This window comes from Aythya marila, assembly GCF_965140915.1.
Source record: "Aythya marila genome assembly, chromosome: 3".
NCBI lineage: Eukaryota > Metazoa > Chordata > Aves > Anseriformes > Anatidae > Aythya > Aythya marila.
In genome coordinates this window covers 49,102,394-49,129,009 of record NC_139044.1, presented here as the reverse complement: position 1 = coordinate 49,129,009, position 26,616 = coordinate 49,102,394, and the positions used below count along the sequence as shown (strand labels likewise).

The 26,616-nt window shown below is 45.4% G+C and overlaps 1 protein-coding gene across 1 annotated transcript in view; it reads right to left on the bottom strand.

Moving 5' to 3' along the window:
• Nucleotides 1-22,542, bottom strand: part of UTRN (utrophin) — a 366,390-nt gene extending 343,848 nt beyond the window's left edge. The window contains exons 1-2 of the mRNA XM_082756434.1: nucleotides 22,435-22,542; nucleotides 22,007-22,137 (exon numbers count right to left, since the gene is read on the bottom strand). Coding sequence (XP_082612560.1) covers nucleotides 22,007-22,085 — 79 coding nt within the window. The 5' untranslated portion in view covers nucleotides 22,086-22,137; nucleotides 22,435-22,542. The remainder of the gene's footprint in view (nucleotides 1-22,006; nucleotides 22,138-22,434) is intronic.
• Between the last annotated feature and the right edge of the window lie 4,074 nt (nucleotides 22,543-26,616).

The window sequence follows — 26,616 nt, the reverse complement described above, 5'->3', positions numbered from 1 at the left end:
GTTGGAGTTCTACCAACATATAAAGAAAGAGACAAAAAAATAAAACAAGTTGTTTGCCAATTGCAACCTACGGATGTAAATACAAGCGTGCAGCCCTCCGGGTTCTTTGTTACTCCACCTTCAGCTTGCCCTAGATTTGAGCAGTTTTGCACTGTACCTGCACTCTGACATCAGACGGCATTCGTTACACATTGCACCGTGTAACTGCAGCATTCCCACACATTTATACTTTCATATAAACCTTCATACTGTTTACATACAGTTCCCTCATTCCTAGTTTGACGGTTATATAAAGGAAGCATTATAAAGTTTCATTGCTGCTTTGCTTTTTTTAAGCTTTGCATCAGGACCAGATTAAAGAGAACAAAAAAATCTGCTCGTAGGTGCTTTTTAGTGTGCAGTGTTTTAAAAATCACTGTCAGTTCTGACAAACTCTACTCCCTGTTACAGAGTTTTGTGTCAAAATCACTTCCTAATCACAGAACAACTTCAGATCAGCCACAGGAAAGAGGAAAACACACACGTGTGTGTGTGTGTGTACACACACAAAATCTCTCTTCTCCCTCAATCCCTTCATTCCATATGATTTTCACGAACATGGAAGAAAGGGATCCTCACGATAAAGGCTTTTATAGCTTCAATTGTAAGATGAGTACAGTGTTTTAGAAGAAAGTCTGGCTAGGTTTATGGTAACTCAGAACTTTGTCCAGGTGTAATTCAATTGTTTGTTTGCCTTTTTTATGTTATTAAGCAGCACCGAAACAACTACCTACCTACCTTTGGTAAAATTTGTCCTACTGAGTGTATGCAAGGTCCTAAGAAGCAGCTCTGGTAGAGATGCAGTCAAATGACAGCCAATAGTCACGAAGCCACGTTACCCAACAGTTTTTAGAAAACTGCTTTGACTCTAAATCCTTTATATCTGCCTAACAACCCCCAACCCTGCTGTTTTCCATCCCCTATCTGCATCCTCACTACCTCCATACACTCAGCTACTCCTTCCACAAGTAAGAACCTCACTGCTGTTTAAAAAAAGAAAGAAAAAAACAGCTCTCAATTCAAATCCCATCACAGGACAGTTCATTCACTCCTAACTCCCACTTGCTCATCAGGTGCTGTTACACTCTCAGCCTTGTACCTCCCTCTCAGCCTACTTCATCGCCCTTGCCTTGTTCTACTAGTGAGCTGTACAGCTCTTCACTGGCCTACATTTGAGAGGGTCCAAAAATCAGCACGGCAGCCAGTTCACCGCATCCCAGCACAGTCCCAGTGAGGCATGCAACACCCCAGTCAGCACTGGAAATAAATACTGCACATCCCTCAGCTTTGTCCCTTGCAGAGCAGATGAGCAGGTGAAGCAGCAGAGCACAGGACGTGCCCAGGGGGGACCACCAAACTCCCACCAGCAAGCAAAGGCAGGCAGGCACACATGAGGGTAAGACATCATCACGATAAACCTGCCTTGCACATGTCCCTGTGATGCTGTGTCAGCAGCCAGCCAGACCAGGAGCCATAGGCATCCCCAGCACAGGGTTTCGGCTCAGCACAGCTCTGCTGCAGAGAGCTTTGCCAGCTCCCACGTTCAGGTCCATCAAAGAAATGAGGGCAGGGAAGTGCCCTGGGCCTGTCCCTGCCCTTGCTGCCTTCCCTGGGAACTGGGAGGAATTAATCCAACACATTTCAATCCCTGTTTTTTAATATTTAGTAGGGAGGAGGTGGACAGCAGAAGCATATGTGTCCAGCTGCAGATAGTGAGAGGTTTGCAAATACTATGGGAACACCCAGAGCTCCTCTCAGTTATTATAAAGGCCATTCCATTCCCCACGCCCTCAGCAACCAGCTCCAGCCAAAACCACTGAGGGCATTCTACTGATGCAGTCGGCTTGCCATTTGTTCCACTGCCTCAGCCAACCAACCTCAGCAGCAGCCTGCTTCCAAAAAGGCTGCGCAAGTGAAAACCACTGCTCCATCTGGGAAGCCTGCTCAAAGGCCCTGCTGGAGCAGCAGTGACAACAGGAGGGAGGTCCTAGTGTGCCACTTGTAAGCCACAGCAGCTGGCTGATCCCATGGTCCACTCACCTCACAAACCCCAAGGATGGCTGATGCCTTGAGCAGATAACAGGGTTTATGCATAAGTTTCCCCTCACCTGAATTCCATCTCCTGTCACAAAAGAGAAGAGCCAAAAGATCGGCTAAGATCTGGGAGGATGCAAGGCCTGGTCAGATTCAGGTTGTTTCTGCTGCTGCTGGAGAGCAGAGATTCAAGCTGTACCAATCTCAAAGGCATGCAGCGTTTGGGAGGTGGAAATTGAGCAGTAAGCACTTCTAATCCTGCTGCCTACAAAAATGGTACAGGGAAACTGGGAGCTCCACTCCAAGCTTTTTTTCTGAAGATAAAAAGGTCAAACGTGGTAATTAAGCTTCATGACTAAAGCCACAAAAAGAATAAGGAAGTTTCCATTTCATTTGCTTCAGCTTGCTCTGCCCTGGAAGCTCCCACTGCAGCACACTGGCAGCAGCCTGTAATCACTGCAATTCCCACCCAGTGCTCCCAGCTACCCTCCCATCCACCTCAGCTGCAGCAGGCATTCTTCGGTATCTGTAACAAATTTGATGGATATTAAATCCCACACCAAAGAGGGCTTAATTGTCAGGAAAACTACAGGTCAGGATAATGTTAGAAAAGCTTTGTGAGCACTGCAAGTACAAAGTAGTGATCCCATCCAGGACAACCTCACACAACTGCAGCAGAAGTGCTCCAAGCAGCCAGCTTGAACAGACGTTCTCCAGAACGGCTTTGGGATAACCCAAGTGTCTTTTTACATTGTGCAAGCTAGAAAGTGTGCACTGCAGAGATCACCTTCACCAAGAGACCTTCTGGACAGCTGTCACTAGCCTCCAAGTGCCCTCCAGCTAGGCAGTGCAGAGTGCAGCCCTCCGAAATCAGCCTCTCCTCCCTTTCTGGCACTGAACAGAGAAACCAGCAGCAACTGATAGACAAGGAAGGAGGAGAAGGGGTGGATCACCGCATATATAAATCCCCTGTGTCTATATACAAAACTATTATGAAAGCGTGAGCTAGGCAAACTAGAGCAACTGTATGCCTCATGTTTGCATTAACAAGTCACTGTGAGACCTTTGGCTAGGATTTATGAAGAACACATGCAGGAAATGGAAGAAAATAAGTCATAAAGCAATTCTCTTGTTTAAAAAGCTGAGCACACAGTAGAGTTGGTTAGCTTACACCACCATACAAACAGGAACCACAAGGAAGCTACACACACGATGCTTCAAGGCTGAGTCAAGTTTTGATTTCAATGAAGCCAAGCTCCCATGAGCAAGCCTACCGCAGCCACCACAGAACTGCACAGGGCCCCCAGCAGCACAGGTACCTCTTGCTTAGAGTGAAACCAAGATTTTCCATCAAGTTTATTAAATCACTCCTCATCCCTGCTCATTCAGTTAAGCAACTCAATCACAACTTTCACATTCACAAACAAGAAAGTATACAGGCGAGGAAGGAGAAAGCAACATACAGAAGGACAGGAAAACATAGCTAGGAATGCCCAAATTCTGACCCTGGCCACCAAAAGAGATGCAGCATAACTTGGAGCAAGAAGAAAACCAATTATCAGCTTGTCTCCAAGAGAATCAGAAGACAGCAGTGAATCTACCCATGCCTCCAGAGTCCAGATGATGCACATATAAGAGAGAAACCAATGGATGTCAGCCAATAAAGTCGCCCACAATTAACCTTAGGAGCTGCTCTTACCAAGTGTGCAGAGCAGCTGAATCCAACACCCATACAAAAAGTTGGGAGAAGTGATTGAGATTGCTCTTCACTTTAGATATCTGAGATGGCCAGGAAAAAGTGAGGGCTGGGGGTGGAAGGGAAGCAGGAAAAGAGTAGCAGTAAGTGCTAACCCACAGAGGCTGCATATCTGAATTCCCTCAACTGTTTGGCCAAGACACACTCTTTCTTGCCTGTACCTGCTAGACCAAGTCTTGTGCAACATGAAGATCTGATCCTGCATTCAGATCAGCATCCAGCAGCTAGAACAACCCGTCTGCCACTTTTCTGAATTTCTCTCTCTTTATGAGACTCTTTCCTGATGACTCAGAAGATTTAACTTTAACAGAGTTAAGGCATTTCTTTTTAAAGTAAGTGAATAAGAGAGAATACATACTCTCCATCTGGCATACTTTCCTTCTTGAGGAAAGAATTCGAGTCACGACCTAGAAAATTACCACTCAGGACCAACAGCATGTCCCACAAAATTAAAAGAAAAAAAACACACACCTCTGTGTATGTGTGTTAGTAGTTAGTAGTATACACGACTGTGTATACTATTTTGTGTTTTGTTTTTTAATCACTTGAAATTTGATATAAAATTACACATCACCAAGTTCATATGAATTGTTATCATTTAAGGTTTTCAGCCACATCCCCTATTTCCCCAAGAGTCCCCTGCATAGCATGGACATGGCAAAGAGGTAAATCCATCCCCCTGGGCTGGTCCAGCTGTGCCAGCAAGGCAGCACACGTGCTCCTGAGCATGTGTGTGTGCTCCCATTGCTGAATGCCTCCAAGCCACCCTGGCTAGATGAGAACAACTTAGGCAGGAGGTCAAAAAAGCTGTCATCTGCCACCAGCTGCTGAGTCTCTGTGGGCACAGATGGGTCACAAGAGCTCACACCCTAGCAAGAGATGGAGAAAGCACTGATGACGTGTGCATTAGTATGAACAGAAGAGTTTATCATCTGCCCAAGCAAACCACTGGAAACACCCTGTTACAGGCAGACTTCTGACAAAAATCTCAGATCCACACAGTGCTGTATGGTTATTCTTAACTTGAAAGGACCAAATAACTCCTCAGGAATTTCATCATTTCCAAATGGAAATCCCAGAAGGGAAACATCTAGGTGCATGCATGTGTGTATACATCAATGCACACCTCTTATCTTTAAACACGTTACAAAGATGACAGAAAAACCACCACTGCATCTTGCTCCATTCCATTCCTTAAACACCGTCTGATTCTGTGGTTGTGTTTTACACATCAGGAAGAAACCTCCAAACCAAAGGTATGTAAACACATTTTTGGTTACTTTACCATTCGTTTTGATGCAAGGGAGGGGCAGGAACAGGAGCTTTTTTAAATGTGTCGCTCCCCTGAGGGCTAAAATTCGTGAAACACGTTTTTCAGAAACAGCCTTTTCTTCCCTGAACCTCTCATCTCCATTCCTCTATCCTTATGATAGCCTCAGTGGGTACAACACAGCACATTATTTTGCTTATCCTGGCCTAACATACATTGTATTTTGAGTTTTATTTGGGACCAGTTCTGCCACTTAAATTTTGTTGCCTTTCTCTATCAGTTACCATCCTGGTGGACTCTTTTACACCCATGTACTGCTTATTAAAAATAAGTTATAGGAACGTAATAATCTTTGAAACCTCTACCTTTTTTCCATTATGGAAGGCTTAGCCCACATCTGCAGTGATGAAACAGACAGGAGCAGGAAGTCATGTTAAGCTTTTTCTGTTTGTTTTCTTTTATGATTTGTTTGTTTTCTTAAGGAAAACTAGGCTGCAGTGCTAAAGATCAAGGCTGATCTTCCTGGATGTCCTTGATATCTCCCTGGACAAAGGCACAGATCTGAGTTACAAATAACCTGAACATCACATGCATCTGTCAAGCCCAAGGTCTGTGACAATCAGAAGAGGCACAGAGGAAACTGATTTTATAGTTTTCCTTTCTGACTGAGAGAGAAGAAAACACTATTCTGCAGTATAGGCAGGCCTCATCTGCACAGAAGCCAGTTCCTTGACAGTCAACAGCTGCCACTGTGAGACAGTGCCCCAAAATGATAATTTTATTATAAAAAGAGGTCTTTAGGACTTCAAATTTCAGCTGCACATACATCCTAAAGAACATCCTTTCTTATCAGGACAAAAAGATCAGTTAGATAAGATGGCTCTGATGTTAAGAGCTGCATAGGTTGAAGAACAGTCAAGAACAGATTCAGCCTTTAAGGTACACTGGGTCATTCACCCAAGGAACCAAAGACCTGTGTTCAGACTGAAAAAGATGAATTATTGATGTATTAAATGTAGAAAGTGCATTGCTTTCAGTATTGTTCTTTTGCATTAAGTTGGAAGAGTTTTATAAAGCTTTTCAAACATAAAAATGCATCAGCACCGACCCTTGCAGACTAGAAAGCCTGCAAAGAATCATCACTTGGGGTTAAATTTTAAACCGGCCAGGTTTAATTTGCATAGGCCTGGTTAATGAAGAAGTGACTGGCAGCAGGTACAACATCCCAGCCTTCTGTCACACATTTATTTGCCTGCAGATGGCCAAGCTCAGCCCTCCCTTCCACCTGAGAAGACCCACATGGGTCACTCCTCCCTCATGCTCGCATGGTGCCAGGTGAAGCAGGGCTTTGGGCCCAGTGCGACTCGCGCGCTGAAATGGAGGCATTCCCCCATCTCCGAACCCAGGAATTCTACCCGGCAACATCCCACTATAACTCATGCCTTTTTTATTATTATTTTATTTACAGCCAGCCCTGTTCTCCTGACTTTTATGATTTCCATCACACTGCTCAGTTTGCCAAGCTTTACTCTTGGAAGTGAGATCTCCCTCAGCCCTTGCACAGGCCCCCCTCGGTCTGGGCAGGGTGCCATAGAAGAACAAGGCCATTCGAAGAAAAAAGTCAGCTTGAAAAAATTAAGGCAAGGAAGCAAGCGCTCCTCAAACCTATCCACAAAATGAAGAATTTCACTTTAACTGGAAAGAGCAAGCCTCTCCTCCTCCAGCACATTAATATCACCAGCAAGTCAGAACAGAACAAAGGACATTTATCACAGCTGAGACCAACTTGCAATTTATGAAAAGCCTTTAATAAATGCTTTTATTTTAAAGAGTCTCTAATATAACTACTTGAATTTCAGTAAAACATAGATACCCACTGGAGGAGGTACAAGGCTTTTCCCCTGCGTAAGCAGTTTAGAAACTGAAGATCTGACAGAGTAAATGACAATCCATAACACAAGATGCCTTTGCAGGATCAAACATTGCCAGATTCAACTCTAGACGTCCTTATTCAGCATGTTTTTAGATGTGCACTTTAAAAAAAAATATATATATATAATATATATATAAAAATTCATATACTTTTTATATAAATTTTAAATTTTAAAACTTTTATATTATATATATATATATATATATATATAAAGTTTATATATATAATGTATTTTTGCAAAGAAACCACTAATTTTGCATGGAGCAGCTTGCAAGATCCTAAAAAAAAATTCTGCCAAACCTCCTCTATGCCATAGTGTTAATTCTCCACATAAATATTCAAAGATATTCTTGAATGACTGCCGTAAGGCAATACTCTATTCTGTAGCCACACGACCACAGCCACGATTAGCTCACTGCACTAACTATGCTCCCTGCAAAATCAGGTTGTACAAGTTTTTCTGAGAATTCAGCAAAGTCCCACTGTGATGGGGGGAGGAATAAAATAAAGAGCAAGTGACATCAGTCAGTCCAGGACACTTTTATGCCAGGTTTTTTAGCTACCTAGAGCGAAGTAGGAATGTGAATTTTTTCCTTGGAGATGGAGCATACATAATGGTCCACTTGGCACAGGGTAGTAGCTACTGCTTCCACACTTTTACCAACAATGAATCAAAAGGAGACCGGAAACAGGTGTCAGAATGAGCTTCCACATGAATATTTGCAGAGGGACAGAGGGAAAAGCAACCAGCCTGTACATCAAGAATCCCTCAAGTACTAACAAAACCACCAGAAGACCATCATGAGAGCTTAGAGTATCACATCACAACTAAACATGGAAGCTCAACAGCTAAAGATAGCCATCTACATCCTCCACAGCTGATCAGCAGGTCAAGAACTACACATGCTTCAAAGCTAAAATAAGTTTGGGAACAGACGGGTTTGTTTTATACTGAGACAGAGTCTGGGAAACTGGAGTAATCATAGAGGAAAAATGTAACATCGGATGCCATCTCCTTCATGTTTTTCATCCATGGTTAAGAGGAAAATATCATTTTAGAGATAGAAAAGCAAAATAATTCAATGCTGGATTGGTGCTTTCTACTATTATTTCACCTACATTTACATTAGATAAGTATATTTTTTCTTGAGGTTGTCATTTTAAAAGTAGTCACTCTTGCACATATACATTTTCTTACTTACATGGGAATTTAAAATAAATTATATTTTTCAAAATTAGATGTGGTTATTCATATTAAATTTAGCTGTTTATTCTACAGAAGGAAATTTGAAATAGGGTTTTAAGAAACTATTTAAAGCTGAGAGGACTTGTTTAACTAGTTCTGCTTAGTATGAAAATGACAAATTATAATCACTGGATGAGCTCTTGTTAAGTTTTTAGCAAAGAAGAAATCACTCACCTTGTATGAATGCACAACCCTTTATTACAGAGATGCAATTAAAGCTGCTTCCTCTTACTTTGCAAAAGTACAGAGGACTTTTTTGCACAGAAATTGTATAGCAGTAGGTTGCCTATTTAAATAAACAGTGGATGATTATTGTAATGAGCTGGATGACTTTGGAAGACGTGACCTGGCTGACCCACCCAGGTTCTCAGCTCTACTCCCATCCTGCAAGAGGGGGTGAAAAAAATGTCTGAAGACTACTAGAGAAGGAAGTTTGCATGTGAGAAAAACCTATCCCTTGATTAAGATAGCCAAAGGCTGCATTATTTAAAATAGTAATTTCACTGAAAAATCCCTTTTGTTCCTGTTTTGTGCATTAATTGAAAAGTTGTGCATGATAACAGCCTGACAAAAGAGGTTTAACTCCTGAACTACATCCACCTCATTTGGCAGGGGAAAACTGTATATCATATACTAATTCTCACTGAAATTAGATTTTATAACTTGACAAACTTTGAAAAAGGCTCACAAGACACCTTCAAGACTCCAAAAAGTAGCAGGGTTCTGTTTATTCATCCAAAGAGAAGCAGATGAAAAGGAAATGGAAAAAGAATATATTCTCTATTAGGTATGCCACAATACAGGCACAAAGCAGATAAAGAGAAGAGTCCTACACAATTCACACACATCATTTTTTCCTACTTATAACATTGCATCCTAGATAATAGACGCAGATTAAAATCCACCTCAACGGCCACAGATTCTCACTGAGATCAAACGTAATTAATTCAATTGCTTTTTAAAAGACTTCCAGTAACATAAGTTGTGATAATCACAACTCATCTACTCTGCCAGCCGATAACCTTTTGGCTCTGCTAAATTCAGGACAGCCAAGAATGCATTATTTCCTTCACTTCATTGTACTGTAGATGAGAGTTGAGCCCCAAATGTCTACAGCCTCTTTACATTTTTGCTGGCAGCACAAGAGGTTCTTAATAGGATAGCAAGTGAAGGTCCTTTCAGAGAGCTGGAGCAGCATGAAAGGAGCCTTATTGCAAGTGGGAATACCAGGCAGACATAATAACTTGTAAGGAACAAAACCCCTTTTTCTGCCCTCCAGTCAGTAGGAGGAGAAAAATAATTGTGTGCATTTTGGTATAAAGGGGAAAAAAAAAAGTGTCAGCTTAGAGGACATAAGGAACCAAATCCATAAAAAAAAAAAATCTTAAGCTGTAAGAAACAAGTACAAAGGGTTAACATTTCACAATTTCTCTCCTCCTTCCCATTATTTCCCATACCCACACAAATTATGCAGAATACTTTCTGCATCAGGTTGCACCAGTCCCAGTCCACATGAGTTTGTTTCAGATGACCACTACAGCACAGCAGCATCTTCCAACCGTGCATTACATCACACACATACAAAAAAAAAAAAAAAAAAAAATTATCCCTTTCCTTCTTCCCCCAGGCAAGAAACTTGAGTTCAACTGAGGATTACAATTCCAAGTATTTTTATTATATGGGTATGTGAGTATAAGTTAAAGCCAAGACAACAGGGCCAATAATAAGATCCTGTAACAAAAGGTGGCAAAAACCAGTGTGGAAAACGAAACACCAACACGTTTCTCAGCAGTTAGTCATTTTATCTGAGCATTATGGAGAGACTCTGCTTTCAGCACCTGGCTAATGATCCCTGCTCCCTCCCTGCTCCCCTTCCCTGACGGCAGCGCTACGGAGGAAAGGACACATCAGCACTTCCAAGGCAAAATATTCCAAGACCTCTTTTTTTTTTTCCAGCCCAAATCAGCCTCCATACAAATACACTGCCCTGTGTGAATTACTTGTTCCTAACCAGCTCCAGTGGCAAGACTTGCTACAGCTCCCATCTCCTCCAGGGACCCACTCAATAGATTTGAACTCGTTCAGAGAGGGCTTCACTGTCAATCACAGGCTTCATCCTGAAACTAAATTTTAATCAGCTAAGCTAAGGCCACTGAGTCCATTAAGGATGAATGTAACAGCCCAGGACTTCAGCAACCTTATACTGGAAGGAGACGGAGAACAAAAGCAAGTCTGATATGTTTACAATAGGTCAAGGTTTGTAGGACCCTTTACTAATTCCGTGCTAGCTTCTTCAGTGCTAACAGCAACATGTCCAGTCAACAAACAAACAAACTGCTACATCCCATGGGATATTTTGCCTGGAAGAAAACAGATGCACTGGGTTGAATTATTTTTTCTTCTTGTAAAGCCAGAAACTATGGGATCCTCTAGGTATTGCATGTGTCTCTACCACCCGAGATCCTGCAGAAAGTTTATTCTGCCTCAGAAGTGGGGATTACATGCTAGAGTTATCCCTTACCTAACCCAGTAAACCCTCATTTCAGGTGTGCCATCAAGTGAATGAGCAAAAGGCAGGTTCAAGAGAAATGCTGGAGAATCTACAAGAGCCAGGAGCTGCAGCGGCAGAGTGCCCTGGAGTAGGTGCTCCACTGGCACGTGGGCTGAGGGGCTGGCACCTCTTACAGCCACCCTGACTTACACAGCATGTGCTAGTGTATGAGTCTGGGGGGGAATTTAGGAGCCCTGAATGACAGCAAGCTCCCCCAGCAAGTCACCAAGCTCAGCGATGGATGCAAGAGCACCGCCGGGTCCAAGCCAATGAGTTCTGCACCATGCATGTCTGGTGCCAGGGCTCTGTACTCACTGACCAGCACCAGGCCAGCCTGGGAACAGCTCTCCAAACACATCCCCCTCGTATCCTCGTGTCAAACGTGGGCTCTGTTTTCTCGCCAAAAGGATCCATAGTTATCTCCATGGTGACGTAATGCCCCTCTATTTACAACCTAAACGTCCTCTTCCTTCGAGACGCCTCAGTCATTTGGAGTCTGACACTGGTATGAACTTCAGGATCATTATTGCATCCTAGACAAAGACTCCAACAGTGAAATCCCTCTTCCCTGCACTGGGTTTCTGTTCAGAAACGTATCAGAGCTGTTCCAGGCCAGCTACCCCTGCAACACAAGGGCTGTTTATAATAATGCTAAGTGCTTGCAGCCACCAACCGCAGCAGTGGCCAGATGACTGCTAATGCCAGCAACACAAGGGTTTGGTTTAGTTGTCTTATTTTTGGCAGGGAAAGAGAGACCAGTGCTCCTTTTCTCTAGCTCTTGATTAATGACCTTGCAATGTCTTTCTCCTGGGAAAAATCCCAAGCGTTGCTGCAAGTCTGCTCTTCAACTTAGACCAGCATCTTTTAGCCCTGAATTTTGGTACTGATGTCCCAGTGCAAGCTTCAGCAGATGGGCAGGCTTCACAACTCCTCTTTCAGCCTTAAGTCTTAGACACATTCATTAAGCAGGTCATCTCCAGTACAGAAATATATACAAACACTTTTTCCCCCAGAACGTGTTGGGATTTGGTGCCTGACGTATTACGAAATGCCCTGAATGCTCTCCAGCCCCTGCATTCTTCCTGGCCCATCCTCTCGCTGTGCAATACGCAAGGAATTGGCCACATCTCACCCTACACTCCTGCCCAGTGCTTAGGGCAATGGTCAGTGGTTCAAAACCATTTGAAGATTCAGACTGGCATTTCAAGAGCGACAAGTCAGCACGAGGGCTCTAATTAAGAGGCAATTACAGGAAAGATGGGCACCACCCCAAATTCCCCCCAGCTGCCTAAGGCTGTTTTGGGAGAAGTGACACCTGCACATTGGCCGGTGTGCCTGACAGCCGGGATGACGCAGGAGTAGGAACGCTGTGCGGGCTGCAGCCAGGACAAGGCTCCTCCAGCTGCTCAGCACCAACACCATAACGACCTGGCAGCATGCTTTAGCAGCAACCTGTAGCTATTCAATTAAGTTTTGAGGATGATGCCTTAAGATACTTAGGTCCTTTGTAAATAGCTAAGGACTCTTTCCCTAACCACTGGCCCCGCAGCACCGGGTCCTTGAGTTCTCATCAGGTACCTGAAATATTTTCTGGTCTAGGCCACACGGTTGCTGTCCTCAGCTGATTTTGCACAAAGCCTTCTCTACGCAGACATTCATACCGGATTCTTGGCAAACAACTTGGTCTTCACTGACAATGTCCCCTGCAAAGACAACTGGAGCAGCAGCCAAATACTTGAGGGAGGCTTTTTCCCCCTCCCTGAAGATGCCTGCCAGGTCAGGGAGATGAAGAAGGAGAGGCAGCAGAGTGCAGTGTGAAAAGAGTATTATGGCTTTTTCCACCCCATCACTAGATTTTTAAACCATCCCATCAGATTGCTTTCTGTCCATTGTGCAGCAGAGATGTCACCTGCAAAGCAGGAGCAGTGAAATTCCTTATTTGGGATAAAACATTGCAACTCCAGAACAGTTTTGCATCTTCTTCTGACTCCAGATTCTGCCAGCCCAACCAGGTGCACACAGTAAGGCAGGTTTAGATGCTCAGGCAGATACCAGAATATCGTACTTTATGGCTGTAACATGGGCAATAAAATTGAGAAGTATGAATATCCCAATTTCACCACTTGTAGTTAACCAGCCCTAGTGCACATGGGAGATGGATGAGAAAAGAGCTTGCTTCTGCATGGTTCATGTTCTTCTGATTCAGCCTGTCTCTTCTGGATGCTGCTTGTCCTGCAGTGTGTGACACCTGAGGACAGCACACGCTGCCACCGAGACCGTCCAACTACATGACTCAGGCAGGCCAGACCACAGGACCTCACCTTTCCCACTGCATTTCTGGCACAGGGTTCAGTTTCCCTGAGAGGGAATACAACTCCCACTCCAGGTGTGGGTGCCAAAATGAACTCTGACTGCAGACAATCTGGGGGTGATCCAGAACCCACCCACTTCATGAGACCAACAGGTAACTGCTATCTCCTCATTTAAGGGAATCTAAGGTATGTAAAAATTAATCCAGCTTCCGTTCTTCTCAGTTATGGTACCTTATCGCATGCAAAGAGCTCTGTCATGCCCCATGTTGTTCACATGACTTATGACAAAATTAAGTGCCATTTTAAACCAAAGAGAATTTGCAGATTTTCAGTTAGGAAGATACACATACATATACTTAATCAAAAGGGGTTGGTTATGACTTTTCTTTGTGGAGATGAACACACCCAATACTGTTAGTCACTATGCAAGCACAGTAACCACTATCCTTAAACGACGATTAAATATTTAACACTGCCTGCTGAGAGGAGGTTGTTACCACACAGTGACAGGAACCCTCTCCAGCATTTTACAGGTAGAGGAGAAGGCCTCCAAGAACAGTCAGGGGTTTTTTTTGTTTGTTTTTTTTTTTTTTTTTTTTTTGCTCGTAAGGATTAGGAAAGCCAAATAGCCTTCATGACCTACTATGGAAATTATTTCCCCTCTTAGAGCAAAGGCAAACAACAACACACAACTCACATGGAATTCATTAACTTCAAATTTCTTAAGTTTTAGGACCACTTACTTCCCTACAGGCTAAATGAAAACATTTTGGAAGAGCTGCTTTAGAACAGAGAGATCTGAAATTTTGTTCTTCTCGGGTCCCTGCCTCACTTCTCTACCAGAAGGTCTACACAAAGACCCCAGGAAGACAGTCCTGAGGCCTCATGGCAGGATCTCACACTCTCTCTCTCCTGCCACGCATGCCTGAAGTTGGAAGAAAGATGCAGACAGTGCACTAATCCTTTTGACGTAAAAAAGGCGTTTTGTCCAACTCTGAAGAGATGTCATTCAGAGAGGTTCTGCTGTGGGACTGAAGTAATACCACCACAACTGATGCCCCTGCACCTCACCAGCTCCATACGTCTCCACGGATTTATCTTTCTTGGGATCAGAAAGGACTGAGAAAAACATCCATGTGGAAACCTGCTGCAAATGGACACCATCAGTTACCCAACACCCACAAACCGAAGAAAAAGCAACATGAGGCACCTGGGCATTTGAAGCAGTCAAACCAGAGCTGGAGTACATTTGGTAAAAATGCATCCCTGATCAACGTTTTTCATGAGTTGCTCTTGACTGGGGTGAAAGGATCAGGGAAGGAGGGGCTTGGCAACGCAGCAGCACACGAGAAGCTCAGCATCAACAGCAGGTCTGTAAAAAGCACCTTGGTAAAGGTGAGGATAGCAAGAAAACTCTGTTCCTTTAATGCTCTTATTCCAGCAATCAGGAATGAACCTTCTGCAAACAATCAGAAGGCACGGCAAAAAATGAACTCCACTTAGGTTTCAATGGCCTTTAACAAAAAGCCCTTACAACATGGTATGACTTATGACAGTGGGAGCAACCCCATCTGAGCTCTTCCTTCCTCTTTCCCCTGTTCCACCATGGAAGTGCCGATTGCGCAGTTTAGTATAAAGCTCACTTCCACACTGATACTGATATGACCATCAACATGTGATTTCTCTCATCAAGGTAGCAATGTAACCTTCTAGAAGCTCTGGCATGCTTCGTGGCTTTAACCTCACCAGTGCCCAGCGAACCAACACAGTGTTTGTCTGGCGTCTTTTTGGTTGTTTCTTCCTAGAGGGTCCCTTGGTTCTGAATTACCTCAATATTTAAACAATACTCAAATTGTCAAAACAAGTAAAAGATGAGAGCAGAAGCAAAGCCACAGAGGAGCTTCCTGAAATGCAGCTTCTCCTCAGGCTTGGTGCCCAAGCCAAGGGGCACATGCAGCAGCCTGGAGCATTTGTGGGGTCCTCAACCACGAGAAGCTGGGCACCATGCTCCTCTGACAGCCCGCCAGACAGATGGCTCTGCACAGACCATAAAGTGTGCAAGTGCTTTTTGAGTAGAAAGGCCAGGGTGAACGCTGCACTTCTGTACTGTGACCTGTAAAAACTCTCAGGTTAAGTTTAATAAACTCTACTCCTACTGATCAGTGCATTAAGTTAGCTAAAAATAGATTTAAATCATGTTTTTAAGAACCTGTGTTTTTGTTTTTGTTTTTTTAAATCAAACCAGCAAGCTCCAAATTGGGGACTACAGCCAGGTCCAAGAGAAAAATTCCTGAGCGCAGAGGAAAAGCATTCAAAGCAGAAGGATTACACACCCCTGCCCAAACAGCAAAACTGTGTTCAGAAGACAGCTACCAGACTTTCAGCTTCCACAAAGTCTTCTCTCGAGAAAGAGGCACTGCATGAACAAAACGTGTTCCCTTGAAGCTCCACAAGGAGCTGCATCCAGGAACAAGATGTTTGTGTAGAAACCAAGAGAGAGAGCACTGAACTCTTGGAAATGATTTGTGCTGACCATAGCTGTTGTTCATTATTAAGTCATAACAGAAGTAAAAGCCTAGAAAGAAGAAATAGAAAGGTCTTGGTCTATTGGCGTTTAAATACTACTTTACTTTTTCTCTTATTTTAATATAATCACACTTTATACTGTAGCTACTAAAGTAATATGGAAACCAAAAGGCCTCGCTGTATACGAAGCCTGATAAATCTCCTCCATTCGTTATGGAGAGTGCTGCTCCTTGTTCATCCAGGACAGTATGGCAATTCAATAGCAATTTAAAAAAAGATAATCTAGCCAAGCACTTCAGGACTTACACATCACACCACTTTCTCCAATCAATAATTGGTAACGTTATATGTTAGGAGCACATTACACCTTTGGTCCTCTGCCACAGTCTAAACTAGGAAAGGAGCAAAACCCACATTTAATGCTAGGCAGTAAAAGCAGAGTACAAATGAATTAACTGAAAATACTTGAAATGTATTACACAAACCCATCAAAGTATGTTGCTTCATGGCTTAAGTGCACGTTTCTTCACAGTTAAGTGCATAAGCCAGTGACTGTCCAGATACACGTTGAATTCCTCCACAAAGTCATTAGGAAACACAGTTTTTGGATGGTGGGTCCTATTTCTGTTTTCCACAAGGCAAGGGGGAATAAGTGTCAGAGTTCCAAAGGGATCTTTGTTACCAATAACCTCTGGCTGAAAAGTATTGCTGCCCATTCCCTTTATTGATCAGCAAAATAATGTTAAAACACATCTAATCTCTGTCATCTAGCCACACAGCTTTCTACTAACGTGCATCCAATATTTCTGATGGAAGTTACTCTGCTGTTACCCCAACATGCAGCCACCACATCTCCCACCAGCTGACAACTCAGCAGAGCTTTACCACATGCAATGGGAGACCCCCACCCCTGAAAAACAGCCCAGCAGACAGAGAATGCTGCTTTTTCATGGGAGCAGCGTATCTACAGTTTTAAGAGAACTCTCCCAACAAGTCCAGACGATGCTCAAGTTATCTTCTCCAGCAACTCAGCACAGTTAAGGCGTCTCTCCCACACATTCAACAGGTTAATTCATATCTAAACACGTAAATTACTAAAGATTGGTCACAGCCCTTCCAAGCATAAGGAAACCTTATAGTAGCCTTATTAAAGGAAGGCTACTATGGTAGATGCAGCCCTGCTGATAAGCAGGGACTCAATTCTTGCTTCACTCCCAAAACTATGGTTTGCAAGAGAAGAGTGTCATTGTTTTCTGTCAAATCCACAGATGCCAGAGGGCCCTTCTATTTACTTAGCCTGTTATTTTTGTCACTACCTTTAGAACTCCCAGCTTTCTTCTGAAGATATACAGTCACTTTCCGAAATTATAGCTCAGCTTGCTTCCTCATTTAATTCCAGAGACACAATGGGGGAAGGGAAAAAGACATAAAGCAGACTTCTGACAAACTAGGGAGCACTAAAACTTATTTTTTTATCAACACAATAAACAGTCAGAGAATGAAACTCCTCCCTCCCACCTCACAATGTTTAAACCCTATTATTCATTCTTCAGGCTGTTATTAAGCCATCCAAACTAAATGCAGTTCTCCCCAGCTTTGGGCTACAAGCATCTCTGCTCCCAGGGTTGGTGCTACACTCTTCTAATGGTGCTCTTTTCAAAGGAGTGACACTGCACAACACAAGAGGAGCTGATCATACAGTCTCTGAGTGGGCAAATCCATGCAGCTATCCGCAGCAGAGCACCTGCACTGACCCAAAACAAAGCAGACTCAGCTGGGGTTTATTCCACGTGCTTTTTCTTGCCATACCACACGTATACTGAATTACATGTGCCAGTCTGTCTCCCCATTTCTTCACACACGGAAGATGTTAATACAAACATTGCCCTACTCATCCCTGCTGCCAAGAATCGCACCACAGACAGGAGGAACATCCAAGGAGAGGCAGGGAGGTGATGAGCCATTGCAGAGACACGGCTAAACCTTTGCCAAGCTGCCCAGTGCCATGACCACTGAGTTTCTTTGCACATGAACCTATTTTCCTCAGACTGCATGGACTTCTCCCATCTTCTCCAGCTCCCTGAGCTGGTGGGATGTCAGAGGAGGTGGCCATGGTTATTAATCACCCCATGTCTGCTGGTCTGCCCGGGCACCCCCTCCCCAAGGTATCCACAGTGCAAGGGGGACCCACAACAGCAGCAGCCGCCTCTCCCCACCACGGCATCCTGAGGCTCTTAAACCACTACAGGCAGTGCCTCACGTAGCAGCTCCTGCCCAGGGTTATTTCTTCATTTCCTGGCAGAGCACACGCAAATCAATGGGTTGCTTTTATGGTTTGGGGTTGGTTTCTTTTCTCCCCCGAGGAGCCTTGCTTTCTATTCCAAGGCAGAGTCGTGCTTCAAGCACATGGAACAGCATATGTTATTTCTTTCTCCACCAACCAAGAGACTAGAAGAAACCAGCCCAGTATGTATATGCTTGCATTTCATAAACGCTAGCATCACCCCAGAACTGTCTTCATCGCAGCACCCAATCTGTCCACTTGGGACAAGGAGGCAACAGCTGACAGGAAGGAGCCAGCCTGAGGCAACCTGAAGGTTTGTTTCCAAAAACGCTCATTTTTGCAGCTAGGAATGAGGAGCAGCAGGCTTGCCGTTTGCCTCCACCATCTCACCTGCACACGCTCTGCACAAACACCCACAAAGAGTTCACCTTACAGCAAACCGGCTGTGCCCAGCCCGCATCCATGGGACGGATCCTAAACAGACACCATTGTTCCTGGCCATTTCTCACTGATGGAGCCCAAGTGACAACTGAGGCACCACACAGGGCCACATCACTTGGGTGGCAGTGGGACAGGGCCGAAGGAACTGGCCCCAAAGGCAGCACATGGAGTCCCCAGACCAGGAGGTCTCAGGGCCCAGCAGCTGATGGCCAGTTCGGCACCGCTTCGTGCAGACAGACAGACAGACAGACAGCAGCGTTACCCAGAAGCCTTGCCCGAGAACTACAAAAGTAAGTTACAGTTTCTGAAAGCAGCCTCTGAGCCAAATGTATTTATTGTAATTAAAAACATAAGGTAGATGAGGAGAATTAAGCTCCCCTCAATTTAGACAGGAACTCATATCTTAAAATGCACCAGAGGCATACGGTAATCTTCCAGAAATGTTTTTCCTGTCATGTCTTACTGTTTAATTATATATTGCCATTCCAAACTACCACGGCAGATTTTAAGCAACTTCTTCTTTTCTCCATAATTAATCATAGCAAAGATTCATTTGCTCTTCAAGTGCGGCGCTGACAGCATTGCTTTCACCACTGCAAGGCGATCAGCCCCCAGCAATCCTTCCTGAGAGCTGCTGCAGAGAGAGAGGCACGACCCCCTGCTCAAAGGAGATGTCCTTCAAAAAGCCCTATTAGTGGCACCTGGGGGCGAGCAGCAGCCACAAGGAGCCACCGGCACTAGGCCACAGCAGGACGGGCAGCTGAGCAACGCCGGGGCCATCTTAGGGGCAGCTCTGTTCGCCCTGGGGCCTGGAAGAGCAGAAGACACACCATCAAAACCGCTTACCTCTACACATAGATCAGCCTTAACACTATCTAGTCAGAGGAGAGCCACATCAAAAGCAGGAAATAATAAAAAGGCTAACTGGACAACCTAAGGAAGCGCTACTCTCCCTCTGTGGCACCACACATCACAAACGCGAGCTCACTGAGTAAACCCAACCCTCTTGCTTTCCAAATCAAGCATTTATCGCTTACAACAGCTACAGCACGTGGCACTTCAGGTTTTGTTGACCGCTATAGAGGAAAGTATTTTCAACATAATCACTAACATACAAGGATCTCTGCTCAGGAGCACTTTATCCTACTTGCAAAAGTACTTTTCCACCCACAAAACCCTGTGACATAGGCTCTCTTTGTACAAGTAACATACATAGAAACCCAACCCATTGTTAATTTATTTTGATTGCTCTATAGAAAAATGAAGATTTGCTGCAATGCTGCTATATCCCTCTCCTGGTATGTTGGCGGCTTTCCAGTAACAAGTCATTAAGAAAAAAGTTACACAGCCAGTTCCGCTCATGGGATCAGGCATGGATGGGCACAGTCCCGAGCAGCAGTGAAACTCCACGCATCTTTTTACACTGTCCAAAGAGTAACTTTGGATCAAAGCTCAAGTTTTCAGTAACTAACTGTCATAGTAATCCTGCCATCCTTAGGGCTTTTTATCTGCTTCCCAGTTCTCCAAAGCAATATAGCTAAAGCAACAATGACTACAAAAGAAACAGTATTTTCAGTTTAACAAGTTGCTAAAGTTTACATTTGTATCCAAACATTTAAAAACATGTTTACTAGAACCACTGTCTGTTAATGGCTACACCTTTGAAAGATTCCTAAATTCCAAATCTTTTTTTTTTTTAAATATATATAACAAAATAATTTAAATGCTTATTTGCATGCTCTCCTGAATCATTGCTAGAGATGTCCTAGATGGTGACAAGCTTACAGAGTGGCAAAAAACAGAAGGACAACTCAGACACCTCATTTTCTATTTCAAAATAAAGTGGAGAACATAAACCTTGGCTGGCTCTGCCCTCTGTGCCCTCAGAAACAAGACTGACCCTGAGATACCCCAAATATCAGCAAGTGCAAAGGTAGCGCTCCTACTGTACGCGTGTCATGCTGCAAATAGCATCCCATGCCAGACGAGCTATCACAGCAATAAAGAACTCTGCTCATTTTAAACACTTGAAAAAGGAAAACTTTCTACCTATGAAAAGTGGAAACAGAGCTTACAATATTTTCCCCAGTCCCAGCAGCTATCCTTTAATTTACTGCTATGGGTACTTCAGCCCTTTCATTAGGAAATCCCTCCCACAGGTTTACTTGTAGGGAAAGGTTCAGGCCCAAGCTATGTAGTACAGTAATTAGTTTCAAGAAATCACACAACCAGATCCAAGCCAGTGTATCATTTTTAAAAGATCAATCTCTGCTCACAGTTTTTAGTCTAATGCACAAGTCTTTCAGCCTTCCCAGCCTCAGAATATACACAATTCTCTCATTAAGAGAGAAGAGGAAAGTTAAAGTGGTTGTAATGGGAGAGCTGCAATCGCTTGCCCTAGCCCAAACAACAGAAGTTGCTGTACAATCTGTTCATCCAAGGAAAACCTCAAATACAGCCGTGTTTCCTCAGGCGGGCTAAGAAAGCACAGTACTCGCGTACACATCGGCGCACCATCCCTCCACAGGCTACCCCAAACCTCAAAGCCCTTAGAGGTTTCTGACTGCACACTTATTATCAAATAAAGTCACATCCAGAGGTTTCAAAGTAACAGAAGAAAAAGTACACAAGCACTACAGAACTCAAGGTTCAAAGCCACAAAGTGTTTCAGTTTCCTAAATTGCATTTCTGGAACAGTAGGACTCCATCCACCACAGGTTTCATCCCTCACAAAGACGATGTCTAAGAATGAACTATGCAAACACCAGCGTGATTTGGACTCAAACCCGCATCCTGCTTCCTTTGACATATCAAATCACCATCAATGGAAGACTTACATTTTTTTAATGCATGGGATTTTTTTTAAAAAAGAAAATATGTTACTGGTTTTCAGATATCAAATAAATTTTAGATTTTTTTTTTTTTTGACAACAGGAGCATTTCACATTTAAGAGAGAATGGATAGGCTTTGAAACTGAAGACGCAAGCATCCGGACTCTGGATGTATCACGAATTTCTGCTGAGGTTTACGTGACTTGCTTCTGTGCCCATAAGCCCTCCACCTTCCCACTGCCAAGATGCTGATGGTTCCCTGCCCCTCTAGCATCCATCAGCGCCTCAGTGAGGCTACAATGTACCACAAAATTAAAGCATGCTTTTACATTTCCCCAATAACCTTCAGATCTGTTCCAAACAAGGAAATGCCTGAGCTGGTAGCTGTAGACCCCCACGCTATACGAAGGAGGAAAGGCAGCAGGTCACGTCGGGGCGCCTTGTCAGAAGGCAGGGCAGCGTGGCAGCCACCGCCGCTGCCGTTCCCAGCGGTGGGGCAGGCAGACGGGAGCTGCCAACGCCGGGTTGCATAAGAGCACTCCGAGCGGGCGGTTATTTACAAAAGCAGGGGTAATTATAACGCAGGAGGTGGGTCCCAAACACACAGTGACTTGACTAACACCGTGTTTGAGAGAGAGAGAAGCGGGAGATTGTGCTCCACCACCACCACCATCATCATCATCATCATCGTGACCATCACACCACGACCACCACCACGGGCTCGCAGCACAGGGCACACCGAGTGGGGAACCCTGTGTGGGGCACCCCGGGGGGCAGCTTACCCGAGCGGCACTTGATGATATCGCTGAACTCCCCGGGCGCCCCGCCGGCTCCTTCCTCGGGGCGGGCGAGGCGAGCCATGCCGGGCTCCTACACCCTCGGGCGGGGGGCTCCCATGGGTCCCGCTCAGCACCTGCCGGGGGAGCAGAGAGGCACCGTGACCCCGCCGTCCCGCCGCGAGTGCCCCCGGCACCGAGCCGCCGAGCTCCCACCCCCGCCGGGGACCGGGGCCGCGGAGGCGCCGCCCGCCCTCGGGCACCCCGGCAGCCCCGCCCGGCCCGGCCCCGCTCCGCTCCCGCAGCCCGGCCCGCCCCGCAGGTGCCCCGAGCACCGCCGCTCCCCCTCGGCACGTCGGGGAACAAACTTTGTCCGCCCCGTCCCGTCCCGTCCCGTCCCGTCCCGAGCCGAGCCGTGCAGAGCCGCCACTCACCCCTCGGACACGGCGGCGGGAGGCGGCCCCGCTCCCCGCGCCGGCTCCTCCCCCCACAACTTTTTGTGCGAGCCGCCGCTGCCTCTCCTCCTCCTCCTCCTCCTCCTCCTCCTCCTCCTCCTCCTCCTCCTCCTCCTCCTCCTCCTCCTCCTCCTCCTCCACCGCCGCCCGGCCCCGCCCCGCCCCGGCCCCGCAGCCCCTTTGTTAGCCGGGGCCGGCGCCGAGCTGCGGAGCCGCGCGGCCGCTCCTCCGAGGGGGCGGGCGGGGAGCGGGAGGCGAGGCTGGAGCGAGGCGGGGCGGCTCCGCCTCTCGGCACCGACGGGGCCCTCCCGGCCCGGCCCGGCCCTTTAAAAGCCCCGTCCCGTCCCGTCCCGTCCCGCTGCCGCCCCCGGTAAGGCCGGTCCTGGCAGCGCCGTGCGCCCCACGGGGCTGTTGGTGGCCGCAGGGGCCCCTCCTGGCGGTGCGCTGCCAGCAACAAGCCACCGGCGGGTGTGTTGTAGCCTGAGCTGGCTGCGATGCTCGCCCACACTTCCCCGTTTCTCCCCAGGAAAAAAAAATAGCTCACACAAGCAAGTAAAGCTATCTGTAAATTTATATTTAACCTTTTTTCCTCGGCCTTTGGTCATTTTGGCTGCGCAGCACTTGTGGGACTGACTGGGACATACTGATCTGCGTCCCAGAGGGGGTCTCCCAAACAGCCCCGCAGGTTTTGCCCTTTGGATGAGCCCAGGAGATGGAGACAGCTGCTCGTGCTTATCCAGTAGGTCTCTGGAGCGATGGAGTGATGTGGTACCAGCCAGCCGCTGCACCATGGCCCACACCGCCCCAGCCACGGTCAGCGTTCCCTCCTGCTTCTCACACCCGCTGTGGCTGCAGGTCACCGGTGGTGAGCGCCACAAACCCACCCGCAAGAATTGGTGCCTAACCGAGGCATTGCCCTGTGTTCAGTTCCCAGCTGTGAAAAATACACGAATGCTGGGGCTCCGGGATCCAGACACAACCTGGCTGCTCCTGAGGCAGGTCCTCCCTGAACCCTTGCGCAACCCAGAACTGCCCAAGAGCCAGCACTGGTGAGAAACACCACTTCTGGTGCTTTTCACCACACCACCTGCTGATCTTGGGCGATCCCAAGGCTCCACACCACCTCAGCCACTGCAAGGAACAGCCTGGAGGGAGGAAGGCCCTCCTGCGTGGCAGGCAGGGGTCAGGCAGTTCGCAGAGGTGACTGCGGGTGCTGCCACGAAGCCGGGTGCTAAAAGCTGCAGACACGCTGCTCAGCTGCAGGAGGAAGCGGCTGTGTCCAATTTCACATCTCTGCTTGTACGCCCAAGGTCCTGAGTTTTATATGCTCACCCCGAAAGCACCTACAAATTATTTCAATAAAAGAAACACATTTTAGTTTAACCCGATAGCATTTCCTTTTTTTTTTTTTTTTTTTCCTTGTTCTGGTTCAGAGTGAAGTAGCGTCAATTTCTGCTTTGAAGTGGAGTGCCAGGAGAAAGGCAACAGAGTAACGAGAATGAACACTACCTCAGGGCAGCAGCAGAGTGGTTTTTTCTTGGTGTGTTTCAGACATGCCTCTTTCCACAGCACTGCTCACTCTGCTGCTGATCAAAGTCTGTTTTTTTTTGAGCTAGTTACTTAGACTGCAGGCTTCCCAATGCAAAGGCTATAATTTTTATATCTGGGTCTTTAGGCACAAGTCCATCAAGAGAAAAAAAAAACACAACCTAGTCTTTAATACTCTGTACACGTGCATGCTTTAGGTCTCTCTAATTTTGTATTCCGGTGGTTGGTGGAATTAGAAAATAATGACTGGCACACTGTTAATGTCAAAAAACAAACTCTCCACTGTGTCATATTTCTCAAACCTACATTCATCTACAGATGTCTTGGTTGCTGCAGACCATTAATATTGTGTGGATTGCGCAGCAGTTTACCTTTCTGTATAATGCAGAATAAATTAGGAAAATACAGAAAAAATCCCTGAAGGCCTTAGACAACGTTAAGAAGGGAGAGACAAGGGAATACAGAAAAAGAAACTGTGAAGAAACAGGCTGAGAAGATGTAAAGCCCTTGAACTTTGACCAAAGTAAATAAACACCTTATTCCTTAATGCATGGAAACAACAGAGTCGCGAGGCTCTGAGCTCATCTTACCTTGGCTCCTTGTCTTTGCTGTCGGTGTTTCTATTTTTAGGAAGCACCCGTAATTGATAGGATTTCTATAACCAAGAATTTCATGTATCTCATTACCTTGAGATTGACTGCTGTAATAATGCATGTACTCATTCATCAGTGTTTTGTCATGATTTCAGAAAACCATTCTATATTCAGGAAGGCACGAGATACCAAATGGATTGCTCTGTCAGGAGACTGTCCCTTTATCGTCCGTTTCTGCGTATCCCGGCATGTCCTCACTCCCAGTTAGCAGACCTGGCACGCAGTCACCAGCAGACATTTTCCTGCACAACTCGCATCTGAAGCGCAGTAACAGCTCTTCGGTGCCTTGGCACTGACGCATCACGCTAACCAGTTTGTGCAAGTCCCTTACTATTTTCATTAGCTCTCATCTGAGGGGGAAAAAACTACAGAAGGACACATCCAATTAAAAAAAAAAAAATAAATCTCTCTGTATGTTCCTCTTATGAGGAAAGTGTTCTTTTTTTTTTTTTTTCTTTTTTTTTTCTTTTTTTTTTTCTTTTTTTTTTTCTTTTTTTTTTCTTTCTTTTTTCTTTTTTTTTATAAAACCTTGGGTTGGTTTTATCTCTGACTCCTCTAGCAGTATCTTTCAAAAAACTCAGCCACGCTTAGCTTGTTCCTTTTCCTCCTTTTTGCTGTAATCCAAGTACTTGAGAATTCTCTTTATTGTTGAACTAATCATCTGAAACTGAAATACTGAAAATCAACCCTAGCACAATTTTTAAAGGTAGTCAAAGCATATTTTTCCCTCACTTCCTTAGTTGGAGATTTTAATTTTAATGTTAGATTGTATGCTTTTAGTTGAACCTCATCTGCTTTTGTGTATAAGCTCCCTCAGAGCTCCTCCGTATCACCCATCTTGTTAATATTTAATGTATTTTTGTCCTGTCACTTTTTCCACCACTCCTGCTCACCGTTAGTACCAAGGCCTGCCAGAGATGTGGATATGGAGCAGCCCCAGGCATCCACCCTGACCCTGGGCCCCACCACCCCTGCTCCCAGCAAACCTAGAGGCTCCTCTGCCAGCGGAGGGCCTGCAGCGAGGAAGGCAACACACTCCTCCTCTCTTTGCCCAGTAGGTAATGGAGACGTGGCACAACCTCACTTCTTCACAGCTGCGCTACGTCAGGGTCTAGACATTTCTTGATAAAATTCAGGACAGTTCAGCCAAAGACAGCTAACTGCCCATCAGGAAGCACCTGGGATGGAAAGGAAAGGGGTGGGCAGGGAGAGCAGGCAGCAGGCAACCCCAAAAAATGGAGCAGGCCTGGCTGTAGGATGTCCGCCAAGCAGAATGCCTGTCACCTGTACCACCATACCTCCCTCTGGCTGCTCCTGCACCATTCACATGAGGATATTTCCATTTCCTTGAGTCTAGATGTGAATCTTCAGAAGATTCTCTCCGCTCTATTTTTATCTCGTTAGGTTCGATATATCTATTGATTAGATCAGATTCAGGGGAATATTGTGTGCGTAAAGCACTCTGGAACCCAGTACCTTAAGTTTCAGCAATTTTTTATAGCTTCATTATAAAACCCCAGAAAATTACACTGTCTTAATAGAAATGCTGACATCCCTTTAACTGCATGACATTAATTGAAGCTACCATAATTTATCATCATTCCAAAGACTATAACCCCTAAAAGTACATTAAACAAGAGTGCATTAATGAACAATTATAGTAATCAATTTACCCTCCCAACATAACTCTCTAAACCGCAGCAGAAAACCACCATCATCAAAAATGCCTGTGCAGGGCCGGAACCTTTGGCCAACATCATGCTGCCACAGTCTACAAGGGCAGGTGAAAGTTGTTAGTCAAAGTCACTTTCCATACAAATCGTTTTCTGATTATTTATTTAGTCTTTTGCTCCTGGCTATTTTTCCAGTGCTGCTCCATCCTCATTAGAATAGCCTGCGCTATGTATCAGTACAGGTTTGTTTAGTGGCCAGTCAAGTAAATGCACAATGTTTTTACAAT